Here is a 26407-nt window from a genome sequence, read left to right as displayed (position 1 = left end):
TACCACTGTTATCCGAGGAATATTTAGGTCGTTTCTGATTCCATATGCACAGGGACAGATCTACATGCTAATTTTGGGGTGCTCAAGCACCCATTATCTTTGACAAGATTTAGTAAATTTGTATAGGTAATTATAAAAATATTTAGGTAAATATTGATTGAGCACCCATAACTAAACTCTTTTTTCCTCTTCTTTCAAATTTTTTATCAGTGAACATCCACGACTTTAAAATCCTCGATCCGCCACTGCATATGCATATTCTACTTTTCTTGCGAGTTTTTTCTATTTTCCATGTCAAAGTGCCGTAGAACTGATTCTTCCGTAAGAAGTTGTTGAGTCTTTTGGCAGATATCCTAATCCAAAATTCATGGTTCGTAAATTTAAGCACAATAGTATCAGATTTTGATGTGAGAAGTTTCGAGCATTTCTGAAGCAACCACAAAAAGCTTGAGTAGTGTAGACAAACCTAGAAGGATGATAATCTTGGATACATGTTAGTTTTTTAATTCTCCGATTTAATACATAATTTAGAGTAACTGGCCAAAAAACATGGGTTTCATATTGTAGTTAACTGCTGAAGGTTTCAAAAATTTTACCAGCGTTTTTGATGCCCACGTTTTGGAAAGATGATCGTGGATGTTTCTTTTTCCTCTTTCTTCCTATTTCTATGTAAAATTCTCTGTAAACAAAATTTTTATTCGAATTTTTAGGTTTATAATAATTTAACTAAAAAACTAATGATAAAAGGTGGGAGTTCATTTTTTGGAATTGGAGTAATTATATTTTTTTAGTTTTCCGTTTTAAAAGGTATCGGCACAAAAACGTGGGAATCCATGATGTGAATAACTGAATTGGTTAATTATTTAAATTTTGTAAGTTTTTTCTATCTTAATTTTTTTTTGAATTTCCAAATTTAGTGGAGTTTTGTCCTAAAACATGACACATGTTGATATTTCGTTTTGACACTTGACATAACATCATGGATTTGCTTCTCCTTTTATATATTAATTAATAGATCATTGACAATTCTAATCACAATTAAAAGATCACCACTCTCGTAAACCACAAGGAAAAAGATTGCTAGGATGAGATAAAGACATAAAATGAAATTACAACAAACATCTTGAATTAGACAAATTACAGCACCGTCTTTTCCCAAACACAAGTGTTTTTTAATTCCAAGTGAAACCAAATCAAACAATCAAACTTCTCACACAAAGAGGGAAGAAAAATCAATCACCAGAGTTCTGAATATTAAATATACGAGCACACTTATAGACAGAACAAAATGCTTGTAAAGTCGTCAAAAACAAGAACATAATGCAAGCCATGAATGTGAGAAATTGCCATGATCCAAACACATAATGCTTCATTATTTTTCCAATCTTGACTTTCCATCTTCTATTGTAAAATCCATTCACATCTTCAATCACTTTATCTAAGTATGGTACCTTTGTTAATCTCACCGATTTACTCATCCCATTCCATAAGTTTGCAACCTCTGTATCACTCTTCAAACGGTTCAATATTATTCCTTTTTCTCTAAGTAACACTGCATCTTCTTCTGTATCAATAATCCCGTTCATTAATTCAGTGTAACACGTAAAAACCAACGGTCCTGATGCGTTACATGCTTCGTATGCAACTAAATTTCTCAGGATAGCCTCTGTATTAATGTCAAGATTGACTATAGGCAAATAAAATTTCATCTTTTTACCGTCAAAATTTATGCTCATGATTCCTGAATTGGTGGCTACAAAACTTACTCCAGCTTTAGTAAGTTTTGTTACAGATGGTATGGCTATTTCTTCAACTAGAGGGGGTTTATTGATATTACTTTCACTTTCTTTTTCAGGGTCCTGTTCTTCTTTTTCTTGTGAGAAGCACATATACGCTATGGGTTGTGCAAATAGTTTAATTCCAGGAAGATTAGAGAGTAGTTTCCAGGGCAGCTTAAAAATCAATTTAACAGGTCTGGAAAATACTATTCTTTTTAAAAGACGCACAGGGCCTCTGTTTATTTTCAAAAGGATCTTCCAAACTCCACGAAATACTTGTCCAACGTGGCTAATTGATTTTGCATAGGAACTATTTTCTCCTGGATTCAGGTCAGTTTGTTCGCGATCGTCTTCTGTTATTTCACAAGTTCTTTCTAATTTTGGCACGATGAATTGATATAGAAAGTCTAGGATATGAGCACACTCTGTGAGTTGGAATTGTTGGAATTCTTTCACCATTTTAAAAGGAGAAAGCTCCTTGCAAAATCCCATTAGCATAGACAGCAGTGTGTTGTCAGCAAAATCTAAAGATGGAAACTGGAATTCCAACATTTTCCTTAGTATGAATAGGGGGATTTGATTTTCAAGCATAATTATATCTCTGAGGATAGCATTATGCGTAGACTTTCGCCCTGCAACATCAACCAAATGTGACATTCTTGAGGAAACTTTAGTTAGAAGCTTACCTTCATTGGTGGCATAGATTTGAAGGAACTCAAGCAAGAAAGAGGCATCTACAGCCATCATCCAGGCCAAAGTTTCCCCACTGAAATTCAAGTACTTATGGTACGAACAACGAATTCTATGGTCAAACTTTATCAACTGTTCCACAAGATGATGGAATTTCAGACTTACGAGATGCTTTTGAGTTCTCTTGGCAGCATCAAGTTTATACCTGTCGAGACATAAAATAGTTAAATAATTAAAAATGTGTTCTCTTTAGCAGTTTAATCTTTTAAATGAGATGACCACACAATTCAACTTGCATTAGAGCGAACATAGATCCAGTGTTTAAGTTCACCCAGTATCAAAGACATGTTTGGCCCATGAAAAAGAATAAGACAGCACGTAAGGGGCAGCCCCAGTGGTTTAAGTATTTAAATGAAATGGTAACACAATTCAACTGTACCGCTCCATATCATAAAGCTCTGGACGCCAATAATGGTAAGGGCCTATTGCTACTAATTGTGGCACGTATGAATCAGGATCGCTGACCATTAGCGATTTTGGAACGTTGTAGATGCTCACTGGGATTTCAGTATCTTCTTCAAGTTCTTCATCAAGTGTTCGACGGATTTGAATAACCCATCGGTGTTCATCGAAGTTTGAAGTACTGGAATTTGAGGCCATGTTGGTTGGACATGAAGACATAGTTTCTCTGTTTCAAATCTTTAGATAAACAAAATATGTAGCGGTTTTGGCCTATTGAATGATGGAGTTAGGAGAATTGAAACTCCATGCATATTTATGGGTCAAATTGAAGAATATTAGGATAGTATATTTCACGTAATCCTAAATGCGTAATATTGAATAAAGTGATTATCGGACCTAGTAAAAAGAATAACTGAATTTAATAAACCTGCTCTTTTTCATGTTATAGTTTAAAGATACTAACTTCGTTTATAAGCTGAACTCTTTACCCTGTAAATTTTTCATTCCAATTATCTGCCTTAGAGCTGTAAAAGAGTCAATTTCACCTTAAAACATATTTAAATAGCAAACACTTGTAACAATGTTCGACATATAGAACACCACTGGACCCAGGTTCTGTTTTTTTTTTTCCTTTATGGGACAACAATTTATGTGTTTAAACTATGGGTTGATTCTGTCAGGATAACAAGAGCCAATATCTTGAATAGCTTATAGGCCCGTCCAATGGGCGAAGGGTAATTTTTAAATCGTCGCGAATCTTTGTGATTTCTTTGCATGGGTAGGTTCTAAAGAATTTTATGACAACTATAAAAATATAATTCTACTCAATAGAATAAGGATATCAAATGATATTGTTTTCCCAACTGTATTGAGAGTTACATCAACATATTGATATTCACTATTCAGTCAAACTGGCATGTAATTACGACTATCCATAAAAAGTGATATTAGACTGATAGTAACCTTGAAAATAAAATAGATCACCTATTATAAGTTAAGATAGTAATGATATTTACACTATCAACGTGTATATAAGTTAAGTTATACACCTTGGCAGGGGCGTATCTAGGTTATTGTATACGGTAAACAATGTATTATAATGTTATATTTCTTCAAAACTATTAAAATATATGTGTGTGCACTCATGCTCAAAGACTCCTATGGTGCAATAATTACTTGGTTCACGTACAATAATTAATCCTATAGGAATTTTTACATTCCTATACACTATATAAAACTATATTACCCTCCCTACACAAGTTTTACTATAATTATATTTTATATACTCAATTACCATTTATGTATAATTTAAGGGAATTAATGATAATAATTAGTGTCCTAAAATTACTCTAACATATCTTCCACTCCCCCACGTTTCTCTCTCCACATCTCACCCCCTCCCCCACGTATCTTGCATAAGAGAGTAGCAATTCCACCATTGACAATCATTAAAAAGGTAGGAAGCTTTGAATTCGAATTTGGGGTTTTCAAAAAACATTGTTTGTTTGGATTGGATGTTGTTGCAAAGAATTGAGAATTCTCTCTACGTCTCTCTCTATCTCTCAATCCCAAATTTCAGTAATGTAAAGCAAAGAAAAAGAGAGCAGCAATTCCATCATTGACATCCATTAAAAAGCTTTGAATTCGAATTTGGATTTTCAAAATCATTATTTGTTTGAATTGAGTGTTGTTGCAAATAATTGGGAATATGATTTGGAGTTTATATCTCAATTTTGAGGGTTTTTGGTGAAGATTAGACTTGGTTTTGGCTGAATTTCAGATTGAAACTCGAAGAAGAAGACATGACATACATAATACTGTAGAAATTATAGTAAAATTGTAGAAAAATTGTATTATGTTGTTTATATATTTTTCTTTTATTCATTTAACTATTGTATAAAAGTTGAACAACATTGTATAAAAATTATATTTAAGTTGTATGATATTATAGTTGTATATAACCGAGTAGAAATAATGTATAAAAATTGTAGATAAGTTGTATGAAATTTGTTTTTACTATGTATAAATCAGATACAAAATATACAAAAGACATATTGTATAAAATTTGTATTTAAGTTGTATGTTATTGTAGTTGTATTTAATTGGGTAGAAATAATGTGTGAAAGTTGTAGATAAATTGTATAATATATAATTAGTTGTATGAAATTTATTTTTACTATGTATAAATTAGATACAAAATATACAAAAGACATATTGTATAAAAATTGTATTTAAGTGGTATTATATTGTAGTTGTATATAACTGAATAGAAATAATGTATGAAAGTTGTAGATAGATTGTAGATAAGTTGTATAATATATAATTAGTTGTATAAAATTTATTTTTACTATGTATAAATCAGATACAAAATATACAAAAGATATATTTTATAAAACGGAAAAGGGTCTAATATATCCTTTTACTATTGAAAATTGTTTAAAAATATCTCCCGTTATACTATTGGCTCAAAAGAACCCTTACCGTCTTACTATTGGAACATATATATCCCTAACTTGACAGACTGGACACGTGACACCCATCCAAAGCTTGGTCAATCCGATTTTAAATTAAAAATGACCCGCCCCATTACCTGGTACCCATAACCCGACCCTCTTTTAATTTAATTGAATCTGAACTCCCAAAATAGAAGTTTCGTTCTGCCTAGCAAAATTAGGTTTTTGCATTACCACAGCCACTCTCCACAATCTCGCCATAATAAAGAAAGTTCTGGAAGATATAAGGATTTGGGTTTTCAAAAGGGCTATGGAATTTCTAGTGATATTTCTAAGAATTTGATGAAAAGCTATTTACCCTTTCAACGAAGATTAGTACGACATCAACAGTGATGGGTGTCACGTGTCCAGTCTGTTAAGTTAGGGATATATGTGTTCCAATGGTAATACGGTAGATTTTTTTTGAGCCAATAGTATAACGGAGGATAATTTTAAACAATTTTCAATAGTAGAGGAATATATCAAACCCTTTTCCGTTTATAAAATTGTATAAAAATTGTTTAGTTGTATCGAAGTTCGTTTAGAACAGAATAGAAAGAACGTATAGGTCTTTGCAGCTTAATTCCAAACTCTCACAGCTACTACCACTACATGTTCTGGATTTCTACTTTCCTTAGAACTGGTAAGTGATACTTCTATATTAAACTAGCATAACGCAAAACTTATACAATGTTAAAAGGATGGCGAGACTACTTCTTCACAACACAATAATATTGGCATTGGATTACAGGCAATTCAATATTAAAAATTTCTGAGGATAATCGACAATTTCTTTTCTTTCGGCAGCTTCTTTTTAGTCAACACAATCATTCAAGCAAGTAGTGTTATATATAAAGACATAAGAATTATTATTCCTGACAGACAACATCTGAAACGGAAATCATTTTCGCACCAACTACTCTAAGGTAAGCTCTTTACAAGAACTCTTATCCCCTTAATTTGTCTTCTACAAATATCTATCTAAGATACTGATTGTGATTGGAATTTTATGTAGAGCCAAGATCTAATCATATATAAGAGAGAACTGATCATTAAGGAGACAAATGGATGTCAGATTCAAATCAAAATGCGTGTGTTTTCATCTAGTATTGGTCTTCTGAAGTCCGTGTCATTTGAGCCTAATGAGGACTTGGATCCACATAGATTCACGTCATTTTACGTACTATTTTAATCCTTTCGACACTGATCTTTCTCTTTCTTTTCTCTTTTCACGATATAACTAAATCTCTTAATTGAAGGTACTAATAATGGATTAGGAGCCTTTTAAGGTGGAATGTATATATTTTATAAACAAAATTTATATAGGTAGGGTAATTTACTAAACAGGAACATTTAGGATAATAAAATTTCCAATAGTATATAGAAATAAAAAAATCTCATTTTTAGATCGTCGCGAATCTTTGTGATTTCTTTGCATGGGTAGGTTCTAAAGAATTTTATGACAAATGTAAAAATATATTCCTACATAACAGAATAAGGATATCAAATGATATTGTTTTCCCAACTGTCTTGAGAGTTATATCAACAACAACAACAACAATAACCCAGTGTAATCCCACAAGTGGGGTCTGGGGAGGGTAATATGTACGCAGACCTTACCTCTACCCCGAGGGGCAGAGAGGCTGTTTCCAGGAGACCCTCGGCTCAAAGAGGCAACAAGAGACACTATATTAGTACTATCAATAGACTCATAATAAAACACCATAAAATACCATAAAATCCATAACATAACATAAATACCACATAAAAACAAAGTAACAGCAATATAAGAGATATAGGAAATACGAGAATATGTAAAGTATTAATACACAGAAGATAAAGCCCATCATCAGTAGTTGATCAATAACATCCTAAGACTAATTCCTAACTGGCTAGTCTCACTCTAGTGCGCTGTAAAAAGACATCACAAATTTCCCCTAACCTACAACCTTAATGCTCGATCTCCACAATTCCCTGTTTAGGCCATGTCCTCAGTAACCCTAAGTCGCGCCATATCCTGCATGATCACCTCTCCCCAATACTTCTTAGGTCTCCCTCTACCTCTCCTCGTACCCACCACCGCCAGTCGTTCACACCTTCTCACTGGTGCATCAGTGTTCCTCCTCTGAATGTGCCCGAACCATCTGAGTCTTGCTTCCCGCATCTTGTCCTCCATGGGGGCCACACCCACCTTCTCTCGAATATCTTCATTTCTAATCTTATCCTTCCTTGTATGCCCGCACATCCACCTCAACATCCTCATCTCTGCAACTTTCATCCTCTGGATGTGTGAGATCTTCACCGGCCAACACTCGGTCCCATACAACATAGCAGGCCTAACCACTGCCCTATAAAATTTACCTTTCAGTAACAGTGGCACTTTCTTGTCACACAGGACTCCCGTCGCTAACCTCCATTTCATCCACCCCACCCCTATACGGTGTGTGACATCCTCGTCGATCTCCCCGGACCCCTGAATAAACGACCCCAGGTACTTGAAACTACCCCTCTTAGGGATGACTTGAGAATCAAGCCTCACTTCCACTCCCGCTTCCGTCGGCTCTGCCCCAAATTTGCACTCAAGGTATTCCGTCTTCGTCCTGCTCAACCTGAAACCTTTGGACTCAAGGGTATGTCTCCAAACCTCTAACCTCTCGCTGACGCCGCGTCGTGTCTCGTCGATTAGGACTATGTCATCAGCAAATAGCATGCACCATGGCACCTCCCCCTGAATATGATGCGTTATAGCATCCATCACCAGGGCAAATAGGAAAGGGCTGAACGCAGACCCTTGGTGCAACCCCGTAATAACCGGAAAATAATCTGAATCTCCTCCTGCTGTCCTAACCCGAGTCTTAGCTCCATCATACATGTCCTTAATCGCCCTAATGTAGGCAACCAGGACCCCTTTAGCCTCTAAGCATCTCCATAAGACCTCCCTAGGAACCCTGTCGTACGCTTTCTCTAGATCGATAAACACCATGTGGAGATCCTTCTTCTTATCCCTGTATTGTTCCACCATCCTCCTAATAAGGTGGATAGCTTCTGTGGTAGATCGCCCCGGCATGAACCCGAACTGGTTGTCTGAAATAGACACCGTCCTTCGCACTCTCATTTCTACCACTCTCTCCCAGACTTTCATGGTATGACTTAGTAATTTAATACCCCTATAGTTGTTACAGATCTGGATATCGCCTTTGTTCTTATACAACGGGACCATTGTACTCCACCTCCACTCTTCGGGCATCCTATTAGTCTTGGATATAACATTAAGCAACTTAGTAAGCCATTCCAAGCCTGCTCTACCCACACACCTCCAAAGCTCAACCGGAATTTCATCTGGTCCGGTAGCTCTGCCCCTTCTCATCTTACGCATTGCCTCCATGACCTCATCGACCTCAATGTCCCGAGAATCACTTAGTTCATGGGGGCTGTCTGAGTTCCTCAATTCACCTAGTACAATATCCTGATCCCCTTCCTCATTTAGAAGTTTATGAAAGTAGGTCTGCCATCTCCTCTTTATCTGGTCATCCCCCAACAAAACTTTGCCGTCCTCATCTTTTATGCACCTCACTTGGTCCAAATCCCGAGCCGTCCTCTCTCTCACCTTAGCGAGTCGGAGTAACTTCTTCTCCCCGCCTTTGTTCCCTAGTTCCTCATACAAACGAGCAAAAGCTGCCGTCTTTGCCTCCGTCACTGCCATCTTTGCCTCCTTCCTAGCTACCTTATATCTCGCAATGTTCGCTCTCTTCTCCTCCTCTCCAGCGCTCCCCACTAACCGCAGGTAAGCCACCTTCTTCGCTTCCACTTTACCTTGTACAACTGCATTCCACCACCAGTCTCCTTTGTGGCCACCGGTGCGGCCTGAAGATACCCCTAACACCTCTCTCGCCGCCTTCCTTATATAGTCCGCCGTCGTCGACCACATAGTGTTTGCGTCCCCACTACTTCTCCAAGCTCCCATTGCCGACAACCTTCCTTCCAACTCCTAGGCTCTAACCTTAGTCAAGGCGTCCCACCTAATCCTCGGGCGGCCTCGTACTGACCTCTGTTTCCTTCTTATCATAATACTAACGTCCATCACCAAGAGCCTATGTTGCGTTGCAAGGGTCTCACCTGGGATAACTTTGCAATCCTCGCACAACCTTCTGTCGCATCTCCTGAGGAGGAGATAGTCAATTTGAGTCTTCGCCACCGAACTTTGGTAAGTAACCAAATGCTCCTCTCGCTTCGGAAAACTCGAGTTTGCAATCACTAGATCGAATGCCTTGGCAAAATCCAGCAGTGAGATGCCCCCTCCATTCTGTTCCCCGAAACCAAAGCCGCCATGCACCTCCGTATAACCACCTGCAGACGACCCAATATGGCCATTGAAATCCCCTCCTATGAATAGCCTCTCGGAAGGCGGAATACTACGAACAATGTCATCCAACCCTTCCCAAAAATGCCTTTTAATCTCCTCCTCACAATCTACTTGCGGTGCGTACGCGCTAACGACGTTTAAAGTACACTCACCAACGTAATGATATTCATTATTCAGTCAAACTGGCATGTAATTACGAGTTTCCATAAAAAGTGATACTGATAGGAACCTTGAAAATAAAATAGATCACCTATTATAAGTTAAAATAGTAATAATTTTTACACTATCAACGTGTATATAAGTTAAGTTATATACATATTGGCAGGAGCATATCTAGGTTAATGTATATGAGTTCACGTGAACCCATACTATTTTCCCTAAATAATACATAACAATGTTATATTTCTTCAAAACTATTAAAATATATGTGCGTGCACTCATGCTTAAAGAATAATTACTTGGTGCACCTCTACGAGCGAAATGGCAGATCAAATCCCACTCCAGACAGTCTTATTTTCGACACGAATTATAAATATATAAGTGAAAATCAATAAAATTTCAAAAAGAATATAATTTTGAACCTATAATTTCAAAAATATAGTGGGTTCATGGTAGACACTATAATTAAATTCGTCAATATAAATTCTTGATTCACCTCTTCATAATAGTGCACCTGTATGGGTCAAAATCGGCCATAGAATATTTAAAATAAGATAATACTAAAGAAAGAATTCTCGAGTAGTCGTTAGCCGAGGTGAACCAGGAAGCAGCAAGACTCATAGCCGAAGAATCGCCGAGAGCTGTGGTCAGATGTTAATAATAGTCGAGGTTGAGCACCCGTTGATGAAGTTGTAACAGCTAGTTTTCGAAATAGAATATTAAAGAGATTATTCTAGTGGATATTTTCTGCACTTGTACTATTAGGGTTTACTAGAAATATGTCTTATATATATATATATATATATATATATATAAAATAAAAGGAGACAATGATACGAGGCATGTGATATTCATTTGTAAAAATACACTTTGACAAAAAAGATTCTCTCTCTTTCTCCCTCACTAAGATATAAACACCGTCTTTTCACTAAGATTCTTGTCTGTGTTATTCCATACTTTTCCATCAGATCCGAGAATAACTCAAGCATTCAAGGATTTGTCTGTAGCTAATCATTTTCAGGAGGAATAACCATCTAGTTCATCCTTTATTAGGTGAATCGATTCTCCTTTTACTTAAATGACATTTATTGTTTATCATTGCCATTAAATGTTACATTGTTGTTCATGCTTTTTGGAATAGTTATTGCATACTGTTATCACTATTCGACCAAATCTATACGACTTTATCACACCCTTGGAAGCTACATCTAGAAATATTATTGTTAACTAAGTTTAATCTATAATCACAAAAATTTAATTATTTGAACCAAGAGTTATATTTTTTTTCAAATAATTTGGCGTCGAATGTGAGGATTTATTAGTTAAATCCTTTGGCTCCTTCTAGATCTACAACTAGCACGGGTCACAAACGTAAAAAAAATTAAAAAGCAAGCAAAAACAAGATCTCCTTTCTTTGTGTGCACAAATCCTAACATGGCAGGTAACCGAGAAGAGAGAATGAGAATAATAAGTGACCTTCCAATCATCAGTGAAATTTGTGAAATGCCAGACGAAGGCACGACGCCCAGCACCTCCCTAAGGCGAGATGGGTCACCGCCCCTCGCTGTAACATCACAAAATCTCTTGGTAAGGGAGCCTCCATATCTGTAGGGGAAGAGACGGCCCCAACTATAAAAAAAACCTCCTCGAAACATGGTGATCTCGCCCAAACTCACACCACAATTATAGGTAGTGAGGCGGTCGAAACAATAATAAAACCCAACGCGAGTCGGGGTCGATTTCTCAGGGATTTAGAATTGGGATTAGGTATATAACTAGAGTAGTTGTATGATGTGACTCAATTTGTACTTCCACATATTCATTGGTTGTTTCTATTTCTATTTTAACTAATGATTGCAAATAATAAATTAGAAGATAATGTTTTTGGTTTTGGTTGTTTTCAAATGGTAAAGGATCTAGGGTCGTGACTTCCACCTAGGTGGCTACCTAACAGGTTATAAACTATAGGGCAAGTTTGATTAATTGGGATCGCGGTATAGCAATCACACGCAATTGCTCACTCTATACCTCTAGGTAGTTTGAGTGATTTTGCCCAATTTGACTTTCTCAAGCCCAAATGGGTTTTGCACAAATCAAATGATATATGCTCAAGTCGGATCTTACTAGCTCTAGATTTGACCCTTTAATTGGGGCTACCAATTTTTTGAGTTCACCCCAATTCTTTGTTAGCCAAGTTTTCCCAAACTTAGTCTCTCTTTCTCAAGTAAAGACTAGGTAAACTAGGCATGAATCAATATTTGCAACCATTAATTCTAGAATTCAAGCATAAACAAGGCTAAATATCACTAACCAATATCAAACAAGACCTAAATTTAAATACTCTCTTAGTACCTACACTAGGGTTGAGCCACAACCCTAGCTAAAGATTCAGCTACTCATGAAAAATAAAGAAATACAAGAAGAAATTAAGATAGAATGCGTAATAATTGATTAAACAAAGAAAATTTAATGTTGATAAGTTAATCTAGTACAAAATTACTCTAAAATGTAAAGAGAACGGCTCAGGTGCACTTCTGAAAATCGAATTTAACCTAAAAATGACAAAAAGTTCTATTTATACTAAGCTGAAAATATCTGACAAAAATGCCCCTGCGAAGGTTGCACGACCACATAATTCTGGTGTGGTCCGCATAATGGGCTTCTGCGGCCGCACAGTTATCGTGCGGTCTGCAATCTAGGGAATTTGAGCTTGGAACTTCAGGCTTCTGCGGTCCGTATAAAAGTGGGTGCGGCCTCGTTTAAGATTATGTGGCCGCACAAAAGTGATACGATCCACACTCCTTTACTTTTCAGCTCTCTGAATCTTCGATCCTGCGGATCGCATAATAATGGATGCGGTCGCACTTGATCTCCTACGGCTGCAAAATTTCAATGTGGTCCGCACTCCCTAAGTTGGACAAAACACTACTCTCTGAATCTCCCTTCTATGGCCGCACTGCTAGCCTTTTTGCCTTGTTTTGGTTCTTGTTCACTTTAGACTCCTTTATTAGTTGATTTTGACCTCTTTGGCCTGTTTCCCAATATTCCTGTAAGTAAGCACATTTCGTTAGTTTTCAGAAATACCTTTAAGCATTTTTGAGCTAAAACACAAGTAAAAGAGAGCAAATAAGCGGTCAAAATCCCTACTTATCAACTGCCCCAAACTTAAGCTTTTGCTTGTCCTCAAGCAAATAAGGCAATTCCCACCTCCATTAGAAAAAGGGATATTTCAGCTAGCCTAAGGTGAATCAATTACACATCAATTGGGACCAACAGTTGCCCATAACACATATGAATTATCAACAACGCAATGGTTTGACTTTTTGAGTACAATAGTTCTAGTGTGACACCAGAGCATCAAGAGTTAACTCTATTCATCAAGGAAGCTCGCTCTTTTAGGTAGGTCGTTGTGGATCCCAAACTCCTCCTCCTCTACTCTCCATTAGCAAATCTCACTTTAGAATGTAATACTCGAAGCAAGGATTGTGAAAAATTCGCTCATCTCTCTCAAAAGAATGTCACAAGTCCGGCTTTAAATACCATAAGCTTGCCCCTCATGTAAATCACCACTAATATAAACTCACTCAACTTGAAATCATGTAGGGCTTTTGCGGGATGTAATGAATGCTTTTGGATCAATGTAGGACTTGTTGGAATAGAATTGTTTCATCTTTCCTTAAGCACTCAATTTTTTCTTTTTGGCTCATACTTTCTCGACTCTTTGAGTCATTTTCTTCTTCCTCGGGGGAATTAAAGAGACATAACGTCACTCTTTCTTGAGAATGACATTCATTTTTCTCCTTTTCTATTTACTTTCAGCCTTTCCTCCTTATTTTCTTTGGATTCCCTTCACTCTTCACTTAATTCACTTTCTTTTTGGAATTTTTGTTCTTTCTTTCTTTTCTTTGCCTTCCATTTTCTTTATTTCTTTCTCTTCTTTATACATTTTATCATTTTTAAACTCCTCTTCTCTCCCCCAAACTTACGTTTTTGCCAATTATTTCTCAAGAACGCTAAAGAAAGATTGGGTGCCAAGAGAGGGTCATTACAAAAGGGATAAAGGCGTGTAACGTGGTTATTGAAAGGAAAAGGGCTTCGGCTCAAAGGGGTTGATTAGGGATATCACATTGGTAGGATATGGAAGATTTCAAACTTCAATTTGGATCAAGCAGAGCCTACAATCATTTCTCAAGCCAAGCTACACTTAGAATTTTGCCTAGACAAACATTCGGGGCAAGTTCTAGACTATTAGCACGGGTACTTAGACTTGTAACTAAATATCTCACCTCTCATGCTTCTGGATTGCTAAAGAGAACATAGTCGAGGACCTACAACAACCCTAGCTAAGATTGAGAATCACAAATAGCTTGATTTGAACCACTGGATGACTACTTAAGTCAACACAAGAGTCAAAAGAGTCACAACTAGAACTGCCAACAACTTGTTTTTAACCATACGATCATATGTAAATGTGTTGGTACCAAGTGAAAGATGCTTGATATCCCTTTTATTCATTACTACTATATTTATCAAAACATAGTAGCAATACTCAATCTGTTAGAGAGGAGTTGGAGAAAAGGGACGAGGAACTAATGTGGTCTATCCGCAGATGCAGCGAGCTCGAGAAGTTACTCAATGCTAAATACAAGGAGCTTGAAGTGGGAAAAGGGGTTGTGGCAGAGTACGAAGACCTTCAGGCGAAGGTGCCGTCTTTGCGAGCCGAGCTTGAATAAAACACCACTAGAGTCGCCGATCTAAGTGTAGAATGGACGGAGAAAGTGGCTGAGCTAGAAAAGAAGGTGGCCGAGTTGGAGAGAGTCGAGGGGGCTCGAGTGTCGCCTTTGGAAAGGGCGGTGGCATTGGAAGACACTATCAGCATCCTTAGGTCTGAGCGGGAAGCCGAGAGGGAGACGACCATACTGAGGAAGGCACGACTCGAGGAGTGGATTAGTGAACTTTATCGGGAAGCTTCAACCCTAGGATATCGAGTTACGATTCTCGAGGCTGAGAAGGCGCAGTTATTGGCTCAAGCCCGCCCTCAAGCATCTGCCCATGTTGCTGTCCCCCGACGCTTGTATTAGCTGTGGGTTCATGCCGAGGCCCAACGATATATATATAAGGGCTTTTGGGAGGCGGGGAGCGTTCCTGAGGTCACTTTTAAAGATGCTCGGGCAAAGGCACGCGAGGCTCATCTTGCCTTTAGTTATGACCCTACGACAACGGAGGTTGGTGAGGGTGCTGAGATTGAAGATGGGCTTCCTTTTGATGACGACGATGCTGGGGAGAACGGCGGTGGAGATGATGCCGAGTGAAATATTTTTGCAGCTTTTGTACTTAGTTGTTTTTTTGTTATTTTATTGTCTGTTGCACATGTACATTTTTTGAATAGAATACTCGTTTTGCCTTTGGTTACATATCTTTTGACTTTCTTTCTCTCTATTTTTTTTGAAAAAGATCTTCGGGTTTCCCCGTGATGAGTCCCTGATTTTTAATTGGGAATTCAAATGAGGTCGAATTTAGTTCGCTTGATCCGTCTGAGATCAGATCTTGTTTTGTGAGTTCGAATGAAGTCACTTTTGATCTGCAAATTCGAGCGAGGTTGACTTCTGATTTGCCAATTTGGGCAAAATCAATTTTGACTTGTAAATTTGAGCGAGGTCAAAAGCAAACTTGCCGACTTGGGCAGAATCAGTTTTGACTTATATATTCTAGGGAGGTCGAATTCGGACTTGCCAACTTGGGAGAAGTCAGTTTTGACTTGTATATTCGAGCGAGGTTGAATTCAGACTTGCCAACTTGGCCGAGGTCAGACATATATATTTGAGCGAGGTTGAATTCAGACTTTCCAACTTGGGCGAGGTCAGTTTTGACTTGTATATTCGAGCGAGGTTGAATTTAGACTTGCCAACTTGGCCGAGGTTAGTTTTGATATGTATATTCGAGCGAGGTCGAATTCAGACTTGCCAACTTGGGCGAGGTCAGTTTTGACTTGTATATTCGAGTGAGGTCGAATTTTACTAACGCCAGGCGATGGCCAGGGGCCATAGGGGCATGAATTCGAGCGAGGTCGAATTATGACCCGTTATGAGTTCGACGCGGTCGAACTTTGACTTGTTAATTCGAGCGAGATCGAAATTAGACTTCCGTTTGCTGATGGTTGATAGCTGTAAGGGTGTAAATTTGAGCGAGGTCGAAATTGTAACCCGTTGTGAGTTCGAGAGAAGTCGAACTTTCCTTTCACTTGGCGATGGCCGATGGCCGTAAGGGTGTAAATTCGAGCGAGGTCGGAATTGTAACCTGTTGTGATTTATAGCAAAGTTAAACTTTCCTTTTACTTGGTGATGACTGATGGCCGTAAGGGTGTAAATTCGAACAAGGTAGAAATTGTAACTCGTTATGAGTTTGAGCGAAGTCAAACTTTCCTTTCACTTGGCGATAGCTGATGGACATAAGGGTGTAAATTCGAGTGAGGTCAAAATTGTAACCCGTTATGAGTTCGAGCGAAGTCGAACTTTCCTTTTACTTGGCGATGGCCAATGGCCGTAAGCTTGTAAATTTGAGTGAGGTCAAAATTGTAACCCGTTATGAGTTCGAGCGAAGTCAAACTTTCCTTTCACTTGGCGATGGTCGATGGCCGTAAGGGTGTAAATTCGAGTGAAGGCAAAATTGTAACCCATTATGAGTTCGAGCGAAGTCGAACTTTCCTTTCACTTGGCGATATGCGGGCTTGGTGGGATGGTGAGATTTGCTTGTTGCATTACTTTTATTGGTGAACATTTCTCGTTGCTGCATTATTTATGCGTGCATCGGGGTGAGTCCTGATTTGTTTAATTTTTCTTTTATTGGAGAGTACTATACATCGGGGTGAGTCCCAGTCTATTTAGTCCCTTCTTTGGTGGGATGGGCGATGAATTTTGTCGCTTGTGCTTCTGGACACCCTAGGACTCGATTAATTTCGAATGAAGTTAGGGCATGATTCGTAATATCTAGTTGACTGAACCGGCATATAACTGCCATGGCGAGCAGCCGTGCATACTTTTTGTGCTTATGTTCTGCTTGTGTTGGAGAGATTGTAAGCCATTTGTCCGTTATTAGTAATATGGTACGGTGTGGAGGGTTTTGCTCCACCGTCACCTACGGGATAGTGTGGTGCGGAACGTTGTCCTGATGTGTTTGGTGGCGTTTGTTCCTTGTTCGCGCACCTATAAGAATGCTCGTGTTCCTGTCCCGATCAAAAAAAGAAAAACAACAAGTTAAGCCCAAACTAAATTGCCTGTTACCTTAACTTGATAAGTCGGCGAAGGGAGAAGGGCGTTGTAGGACGACTCATTTTATCCCGTACTCAAATGGCGATTTGAGATTTGGTAGCCTCGTGTTTGGCTTTGCCGTTAGTTGCATCTAGGCTTTTTATGGGCTGAACATACTTTTTGCCCGTTGGGATCTCGATCTCGGGTCCCGGTCCAATCCCGTCTGATATGCACGAAAATAAGGAAAACATAAGTTATACTCGGTACATAAATTACTCACTAAGCATATAGGTACAAAAATAAGGCAGAATAAGCCGATTATTTCAAAGAATCACACAGCAGGCTATCGTCCTTCCCTAAGAGGTGGAAGTATAGATCGATATATAATGTTAATATAACAAATAGGATTGTGGACGTGCTAAGTGCGTAGTGGCTGTAATCCCACTTTGAGTACTCGTACGATGTACCAAACCCATCGCTACAACGAGACGTGGATTATATATAGATATCAGAGATAATTTCGATTTCATGCAAGGATCTGACCCTAATTGGTTTGGTTATTTTATAATCTTGTCTACCACTTTTTCAAGTTGGTGTTTATATTGAGATGGTGACGCTATGTCAACCGGGAAGTGATACTTTGGCTGGTTTTAGATCTAGAGAGAACTAAGATTTTGGCTAGAAAATCCCTATAGACAGCTCCAAATTGTTCGACCAAAAAGATTTAGACTTTAGGTTGAACTAAATAAATAAGAAGGTTTTGGGTAAATCCTTGTCACGACCCTAGTTCGCCCTCCGTGAACTATCGTGACGACACCTAGCCTCTATGACTAGGTAAGCCTAACAATTTGTGAAAAAAGAAAACAACAAATAAAAACTAATAGAAACTGCAGATAAACATAATGAAAATGTTTAAGATGCTGCTCGACATATACAAATACTCACTCTCAACTGAAAAGATCTCCCAAAACCCGGAATCTCATGAAATCACAAGCTATGGATACTACATAGTGCCCTAACTCCATAATGTATACATTAAAGAAGGGCTGTAACTACAAGAGAGAATGGAGAGGGACTCCTCAGTCTGCAAACGCGGTAGATATACCTCGAAGTCTCTGAAGAATTGCCTCGCCTCAAGGATGGGTAGGGCTGAGCCGAAGAACCTGAATCTACACATGAAAAATATGTGCAGGAAGGGCATGAGTACACCACAACGGTACTTAGTAAGTGCCAAGCCTAACCTCAGCCGAGTAGTGACGAGGAAAGTCAGGGCCCTACTGATTATAGATGAAAAATAAGGTAAAACATTATAGAATACGACAATGTAATGCTATCAGTCTATGACGAATAAAAACACAGAAAGAATCTAACTCAGTACACAGAAATAGCAATAGCGAATCTCCCGAGATATCGTTCCGTATTCCCAAACGTAAATATGCAAGGGAAACTCCCGGAATACCAAATCCGTAGTCCCAAAGTAAATATCCAGTATGGGGAATCTAATCGATGCTATCCTGTTGTCCCAATCATAAATGTGCAGGGGGGATCTACTGGAATACCGATCTGTAGTCCCCAAGTAAACAAGCAGGGATATCTCCCGGGATATCGTCCCCTAGTCCCAAAGTAAACACACAGCAGCAACACGAAGAGTATTCAAATCAATCAAATATCATACCAAGTAAAACATGTATTTCTAACCTAGCATGCTGCACAGAATTCAAATAAAGCAGTTTGAACAAGTAAGACAATTAAGTCACTTAGACATGCTTCCCTAACCTAACAGTAGGCTTAAATTGCAAATAATGTACAACAAGGAAGAAAAAAAACACATTTATAGTTACTTGATGAAAACCGGATTTTCCAAAAATTAGCACATGTACGCACTCGTCACCTCACGTACAAGACATTTCATATATCAACAATATCAAATCCTAAGGGGAGTTCCCCCCACAAGGTTAGACAAGCCACTTACGTCGAACCGGCTCAATCAACTCGATATCACGTTCTTGCCACGAGTACCCGACTCTAAATGGCCCAAATCTATTCAAATGAATTGCATAATGTAAATATAACTTCAAGTAACCAATTACACTAATTAATTCGAAGCTAACACGCGAAATTAGGAAAATCGCCTAAAACGTCCACCGGGTCCACATCTCAAAATCGGATAAAATTCGCAAAACTAGAATCCTCACACTCTCACGAGTTCATACATACCAAATACACGAAAATCTAACCACAAACAACCCCTCAAATCCCCAATTCCATGTCTCTAATTTCAAACCCTAAACCCCCAAATTTAACCCCTTATTTTCCATAAATTTCTTGCCAAATCAGTAGAAAAATACCATAATAACGAGTTTGGGTTCCAAAAATCTTACCTCCTTGAAGCTCCCTTGAATCCTCTCTCAAAAACTTCCCAAAAGCTCAAATTCGCGGATAAATGGTGAAAGAATAGGCCAAAATCGCGACAGAAACCTTATATAGGTTTTGGCCCAGGGTTTCCGCACTTGCGGCCATTTCCTCGCACATGCGGACTCGCACATGCGGTCCTAGGTGCGCATCTAGGATAATTCATTTAAAGCACCAAGCCGCACCTGCGCTTCTTCTACCGCACCTGCGGTCTCGCAGGTGCGCTCCAGCTCTCGCACCTACGACTTCAGAACTCCAAACGCCCAGCCGCATGCGGCTTCTCCATCATTTCTGCGGGCCTGCACCTGCGGTCCCATGCACGCAGGTGCGATTATGATAAGCCAACTTCAGATTTTTCCTAAGTCCAAGTCAACTTCCGTTAAGCACCCAAAACTCACCCGAGGCCCCCGGGACCTCAACCAAGCATGCCAACCAATCCTAAAACATCATACGAACTTATTCCAACCCTCGAATCACGTCAAACAATGCTAAAACCATAAATTGCTCTCCAATCCAAGCCTAAGGATTTCCAAAACTTCCAAATTCCGCTTTCGATCAAAAAGTCTATAAAACCTCGTCCAAATGACCTGAAATTTTGCACACACGTCACACTCAACACTACGGAGCTACTCTAACTCTCGGAATTCCATTCCAACCCCTAGATCAAAATCTCACAATTGAACCTGAAACTTCAAAAATTCAACTTTCAGCATTTCAAGCCTAAATAAGCTACGGTCATCCAAACACAATCCAAAAATGCCCCTAAGCCCGAAATCACCCAACGGAGCTAACGAAATCGATGGAATTCCATTCTGAGACCGTATTCACACTACTCCAACTCGGTCCAAATTCTAAAGCTTAAACTCTCTTTTAGGGACTAAGTGTCCTAAAACACTCCGAAACTCAAAACAAATCATCCTGGCAAATCAAAATAGAAGAAACAAACATGGGGAATGCAGTTAATAAGGGATCGGGACATTAATTCTTAAAACGACCGGTCGGGTCGTTACATCCTCCCTCTCTTAAAAAATCCGTTCGTCCTTGAATGGGCATAGAGACATACCTGAAGTGGTAGAAAGATGAGGGTAATAGCTACGCATATCCTGCTCGGTCTCCCAGGTCGCCTCCTCGACCGGCTAACTCCGCCACTGAACCTTCACTGATGCAATGTTCTTTGACCTCAATTTCTGAACCTGCATGTCCAATATTGCCACTGGCTCCTCAACATAAGATATATCCTTGTCCAACTGGACTGAACTGAAATACAATACATGTGATGGATCGTCGTGATACTTCCGGAGCATCGAAACATAAAATACCAGATGAACCCCTGCCAAGCTGGGAGGTAAGGCAAGCTTATAAGTAACCTCCCCAACACGTCGCAATATCTCAAAAGGACCAATAAACCTTAGACTCAACTTCCCTTTCTTCCCAAATATGATAACGCCTTCATAGGCAAAGCACGAAGCAGAACTCGCTCTCCCACCATATAGGAAACATCATGAACCTTCCGGTCCACGTAGCTTTTCTGTTTGAACTAGGCTGTACCGAGTCTATCCTTAATCATCCTAACCTTCTCCAAAGCATCCTGAACCAAGTCTATGCCCAATAATCTAGCCTTACCCGACTCAAACCAACCCACTGGGGATCTACACTGCCTACCATACAAGGCCTCATACGGTGCCATCTGAATGCTGGATTGCTAGCTGTTATTATAGGTAAACTCTGCCAGTGGTAAGAATTGATCCCAAGAACCTCCAAACTCCATCACACATGTACATAGTATATCCTCAAGAATCTGAATAGTGCGCTCGGACTCTCCATCCGTCTGGGGGTGAAAGCTGTGCTCAACTACACCCTAGTACCTAACTCATGCTGTACGTTCCTCCAGAACCGTGATGTGAACTGATTACCTTTTTCTGAAATGACGGAAACTGGAATATCATGTAGGCGAACAATCTCTCAGATATAAATCTCCGCCAACCGCTCCGAAGAATAGGTAGTACACACTGGAATGAAGTGCGCGGACTTGTTCAGCCGATCCATAATCACCCAAATGGCATCGAACTTTCTCAAAGTTTGTGGGAGCCCAACTACGAAGTCCATGGTGATCCGCTCCCACTTCTACTCCGGAATCTCTATCTGCTGAAACAACCTACCCAGTTTCTGGTGCTCATACTTTACCTGCTGACAATTGAGACACCAAGCTACAAACCCAACTATATCTTTCTTCATCCGCCTCCACCAATAGTGCTGCCTCAAATCCTGATACATCTTCACGACACCCGGATGAATGGAATACTGCGAACTATGGGCGTCCTCTAGAATCAACTCTTGAAGCCCATCAACATTGGGTACACATACCCGACCCTGCATCCTCAATACCCTGTCATCACTAATATTCATATCTCTAGCATCACCGTGAAGAACCTTGTCCTTGAGGACGAGCAAATGAGGGTTATCATATTGACGCTCCCTGATACGATCAAATAAGGAAGACCGAGAGACCGCGCAGGCTAGAACCCGATTGGGCTCCGAAAGATCCAATCTCACAAACTGGCTGGCTAAGGCCTGAACATCCATCGCTATGGGCCTCTTCGCTGCTGATAGATAAGCCAAACTCCCCAAACTCTCCGCCTGTCGACTCAAAGCATCGGCCACCACATTGGCCTTGCCCGGGTGATACAAGATAGTGATATCATAGTCCTTCAGTAGCTCTAACCGCCTCCTCTGGCGCAAATTAAGATCATTTTGCTTGAACATATGCTGCAAACTCTAGTGATCAGTGTAGATCTCACAAGGAACACGATACAAAATGTTGATGCCAGATCTTCAATGCGTGGACAATAACATCTAACTCGAGATCATGGACATGATAATTCTTCTCATGTACCTTCAACTGTCTGGATGCATAAGCAATCACCCTACCGTCCTACATCAATACTGCTCCAAGGACAATCCTCGAGACATCATAATAGACAGTATAATACCTCGAACCTGTAGGCAATATCAAAACTGGGGCTGTAGTAAAAGCTGTCTTGAGCTTCTGGAAGCTCACCTCACACTCTTCTATCCATTAGAACGGATCACCCTTCTAGGTCAGCCTAGTTATAGGTGCTACAATAGATGAAAACCCCTCAACAAATCGACGGTAATAACCCACCAAGCCAAGAAAACCGCAGATCTCTGTAGCTGAGGATGGTTTGGACTAACTCTGCACTACTTCCACTTTCTTCGGATCCACCTGTATACCCTCACTCAATACCACGTGACCCAAGAATGCCATGGAATCTAACCAAACTCACATTTCGAGAACTTTGCATATAACTTCTTTTCCCTTAAAGTTTGAAGTACTATCCTCAGGTGCTACTCATGATCCTCCCGACTCTGGGAGTATACCAGAATATCATTAATAAAGACAATGACGAACGAGTCGAGATATGGTCAGAACACACTGTGCATCAAATACATGAAGGCTGCTGGTCCATTGGTCATCCCAAACGACATAACAATGAACTCATAATGACCATACCGAGTCCTAAAAACAGTCTTCGGGATATCTGGATCCCGAATCTTCAACTGATGGTAACCTGACCGCAAGTCAATCTTAGAAAACACTTGTGCATCTGGTAACTGGTCAAACAGATCATCAATACGAGGCAAATGATAACAATTCTTCACTGTAACTTTGTTCAACTGGCGATAATCAATGCACATACGCATAGAACCATCCTTTTTCTTCACAAACAAGACAGGAGCACCCCAAGGTGATACATTGGGCCGAATAAAACCCTTATCAAACAATTACTGTATCTACTCCTTCAACTCCTTCAACTCAAGAGGAGCTATACGATACGGAGGAATAAAAATGGGCTGAGTGCTCGACAACAAATCAATGCCAAAATCAATATCTTTGTCAGGCGGCATACTCGGGAGATCAGTTGGAAACACATCAGGAAAGTCCCGTACTATTGGGACTGAATGAACTGTAGGGGTATCAACACTAACATCTCTTACATAGGCCAGATACGCGTCATACCCCTTCTTAACCATTCGCTGAGCTTTAAGGAAAGAGTTAACTCTACTGAGAGTGTGATCTAAAGTACCCCTCTACTCTACTCGGGGTACACCTGGCATAGCTAGTGTCACGGTTTTGGCGTGACAATCAAGAATAGCATAATGGGGTGACAACTAGTCCATGCCCAAGATAATATCAAAATCTACCATACTGAGCAATAATAAATCAGCTTTGGTCTCAAAACCACTAAGAGCAACCAAACATGACTGATAAACACGATCCACAACAAGAGAATCCCCCACAAGAGTGGAAACATAAATAGTGGAACTCAAAGAATCCCGAGATATGCCTAAATGCAGGGAAAAATAAGAAGAAACATAATAATAAGTGGAGCCTGAATCGAATAGAATCAATGCATCTCTATGACAAACCAGGATAATACCTGTGATGACAGAATTGGAGGAGACAACCTCGGTACGGGCAGGAAGGACATATTATCTGGCTTGGCCTCCCCCTCTTGGGCAACCTCTACCTCCCCGACCTCTACCTCTAGCTGGCTGAGCAAGTGGGGTAGCAACTGGTGCTGGAACCATAGCTTGGGAACTCTGCGGGGCATATTGTGGCTGAGGAGGCTGTGGAGGTACACCCCTCCTAAGTCTGGGGAAATCCCTCACTGATAGGTTACAAGTAACTTGGGCATAAGTACTTTACTTTATGTTTTGATGATGTAACAAACTTACCATCCAGAACTAGATAAGGAACCTGTTACACATTTGCAAGACCTTGAGATCGAAAGGTTCCAGGTTGGGACCCAACGTTAGATATAACTCAACTCTCCAGAGTGGAAGGAACAACTGAGGGAACATGTCCCTACCAGTTCTCGAGGAGACTGTATGAAGTCAACTCTCCAGCAGGAAAGTTGCTGCCTGCATACGCTACTACACAAGAACAGTACAACAGTCAACTTTCTGTGGAAGGCTCTTTACCTACCTTGCCTACATCATTGTAAGTGATATCACACACATATAAATACAATAAAGGAAGGTAAAACAACTTACTTTATGAGAGAACCAGATAAAGGATCTGAAGCATGTCTGGTACAATCATTCAAGTTAATCGACTCAAAATAATGTAGGCAGTGTGCCTTTAGATTTACAAGAACCAGATTAGGGACCTGATTCCTCAGTGTCCCCCTAACAGAAGTATAGTCAACTATACAGTTGGAAAGCAACTGCAGAAAGTGACTGCCTGCAACAGTACACACAACAGTACAGCAGACAATGCAGCAGACACTTTCCATTAGGAAGAGGCATGTACTAATCAAGAATTGACATCACTATTATGAATTGACATCACCATAGTGATGTCTTTTGTAGTATAAACCTAGTGCAAGGCACAAGACACTCTTCCAAACACTTACAAAATCAAAAGAAAATATTCTCTCAAGTGCTTGGCACAACCTCCCTCAAGAACAAAGTTGCTGCAATCTCAAGGACCAGATCCAAGATTAAAGATATCTTAAGTCCTTAGGTTTGTTGAGTCTTTGTTATTTGTTCTTCATTTGTAACTCCTACTTAGCTTAGTTAGAAGCATTGTGTAGGAAACCCTTTGTAAATCATAAACTCTTGTGTTTGTGTCTTTGCTAGAGTTAGTCGAGATATGAAGCCTTTGTAATAGAGTTATTACAAAGTGGCTTGTAATAATATTATTAAAAGTTAGAGTGATTAAATTCTTTGTAACTAGAGAGTGACAAAGTGGCTTGTGGTGAGTGTGAGCACGTGATTTTTGTTTACACGACAATCACTCCAAAAGAAATAAAAATAATGGCAAATGGTCTTGCTGTACAAGTTTTGGATTTTACGTGGCATTTTTGGTAGTTATTTGTGATCTTCCCCTTTTGTATTTTTATCAAACAAAACATAAAAAATATGTGTCGTGTGTAAAAAATATAAAGTGATGTTATTTTTTGTTAATTGTGTGATTGATTGTTGTTTAACATTTTTATTAGTATTTGTATTATTTGATTAAGAGATTAAAGAGGAAAAAGGATTTTCGGATTGGGCCAGTCCAAATCAAATAAAAACAAGCCCAAACCAAATTATCCGGTCCAGATCAGTTCGGCCCCAGGTGTATCCCAACGACGTCGTTTGAGTCATGCCTGATCTGGGCCGTTGATCTCAGAATGATCAACGGCCAAGATCACATCCCCCATATCCACAAACAAACCCGACCCGTTCAACCCCGGACCAACCCAACCCCTTTGCGCTTGAAACGACACCGTTCCCCACCAGCTGAAAGATCCTGGCCCTTCATCTCGTCTCATCCGACGGCCAGGATCTATTCACTCACTAACTATATAAGCCTATAACCTTACCCTACGCCCCATCCAAACACCCCTCTACCTTTCATCGTCCTCACCACAGACCCAAACCCTTTAGAACCCTAGCCGCCCCCTTTCCCCTCACCATTAATCCCGGCGGCATGGACGCCGATAACCCCCACCTTAACACCATAGGACCGCCTCACCACCCTGAACATAGATCTGTTGTCCCTTCGTCTCGAATCCCCTCCCACCTTCTCGAATCTTCATTTGAAGATTCGAGTCGGACCTCGCTTACACCAAACCCCCCCGGTTTCATACCAGGCCCTCCTCTGACCTCCCTCGTGACCAAACCATGCTTGGTTTGGTCCGAATCTAACCAGGGAAACATAAATCCCAAATCTGCCTTTAGGAGCCCTAGGAGTCCTCATGTCTGATCTGTGTCCGTTTGAGCCAAATGATTAGG

The 26407-nt window shown here is 39.8% G+C and overlaps 2 protein-coding genes across 2 annotated transcripts; both read right to left on the bottom strand.

The window, feature by feature from the left end:
• Positions 1–1151: 1151 nt before the first annotated feature.
• On the bottom strand, positions 1152–3181 carry LOC104213538 (putative UPF0481 protein At3g02645). The gene is made up of 2 exons (XM_009763055.2): positions 2908–3181; positions 1152–2673 (listed from the first exon to the last, which is right to left on the bottom strand). Exons 1-2 carry the CDS (start codon positions 3147–3149, stop codon positions 1233–1235), a joined length of 1683 nt encoding a protein of 560 aa, XP_009761357.1. The 5' UTR covers positions 3150–3181; the 3' UTR covers positions 1152–1232.
• A 20235-nt stretch (positions 3182–23416) lies between these two features.
• LOC138871943 (uncharacterized) lies at positions 23417–26104 on the bottom strand. The gene is made up of 6 exons (XM_070149869.1): positions 26047–26104; positions 24680–24869; positions 24496–24559; positions 24362–24383; positions 23828–23970; positions 23417–23659 (listed from the first exon to the last, which is right to left on the bottom strand). The coding sequence occupies exons 1-6, from the start codon at positions 26102–26104 to the stop codon at positions 23417–23419; spliced, it is 720 nt and encodes a 239-aa protein (XP_070005970.1).
• Between the last annotated feature and the right edge of the window lie 303 nt (positions 26105–26407).

This window comes from Nicotiana sylvestris, chromosome 6, assembly GCF_000393655.2.
Source record: "Nicotiana sylvestris chromosome 6, ASM39365v2, whole genome shotgun sequence".
Taxonomy (NCBI): Eukaryota; Viridiplantae; Streptophyta; class Magnoliopsida; order Solanales; family Solanaceae; genus Nicotiana; species Nicotiana sylvestris.
The sequence above is the reverse complement of the archived record's forward strand: the minus strand, read 5'-3'. Positions and strand labels throughout refer to the sequence as shown.

Excerpts from the sequence above, each read along its gene's own strand:
- LOC104213538 (XM_009763055.2), bottom strand. The coding sequence starts at position 3,149 with ATGTCTTCATGTCCAACCAACATGGCCTCAAATTCCAGTACTTCAAAC. Across the intron at positions 2,674-2,907 it reads GAGCTTTATGATATGGAGCG|GTATAAACTTGATGCTGCCA; the intron begins GTACAGTTGAAT and ends ATGTCTCGACAG.
- LOC138871943 (XM_070149869.1), bottom strand. The coding sequence starts at position 26,104 with ATGCCGCCGGGATTAATGGTGAGGGGAAAGGGGGCGGCTAGGGTTCTA. Across the intron at positions 23,971-24,361 it reads TCCTTATCTAGTTCTGGATG|GCATATCTCGGGATTCTTTG; the intron begins GTAAGTTTGTTA and ends CCCTGCATTTAG. Across the intron at positions 23,660-23,827 it reads ATTTATTATTGCTCAGTATG|CGAATGGTTAAGAAGGGGTA; the intron begins GTAGATTTTGAT and ends CTTAAAGCTCAG.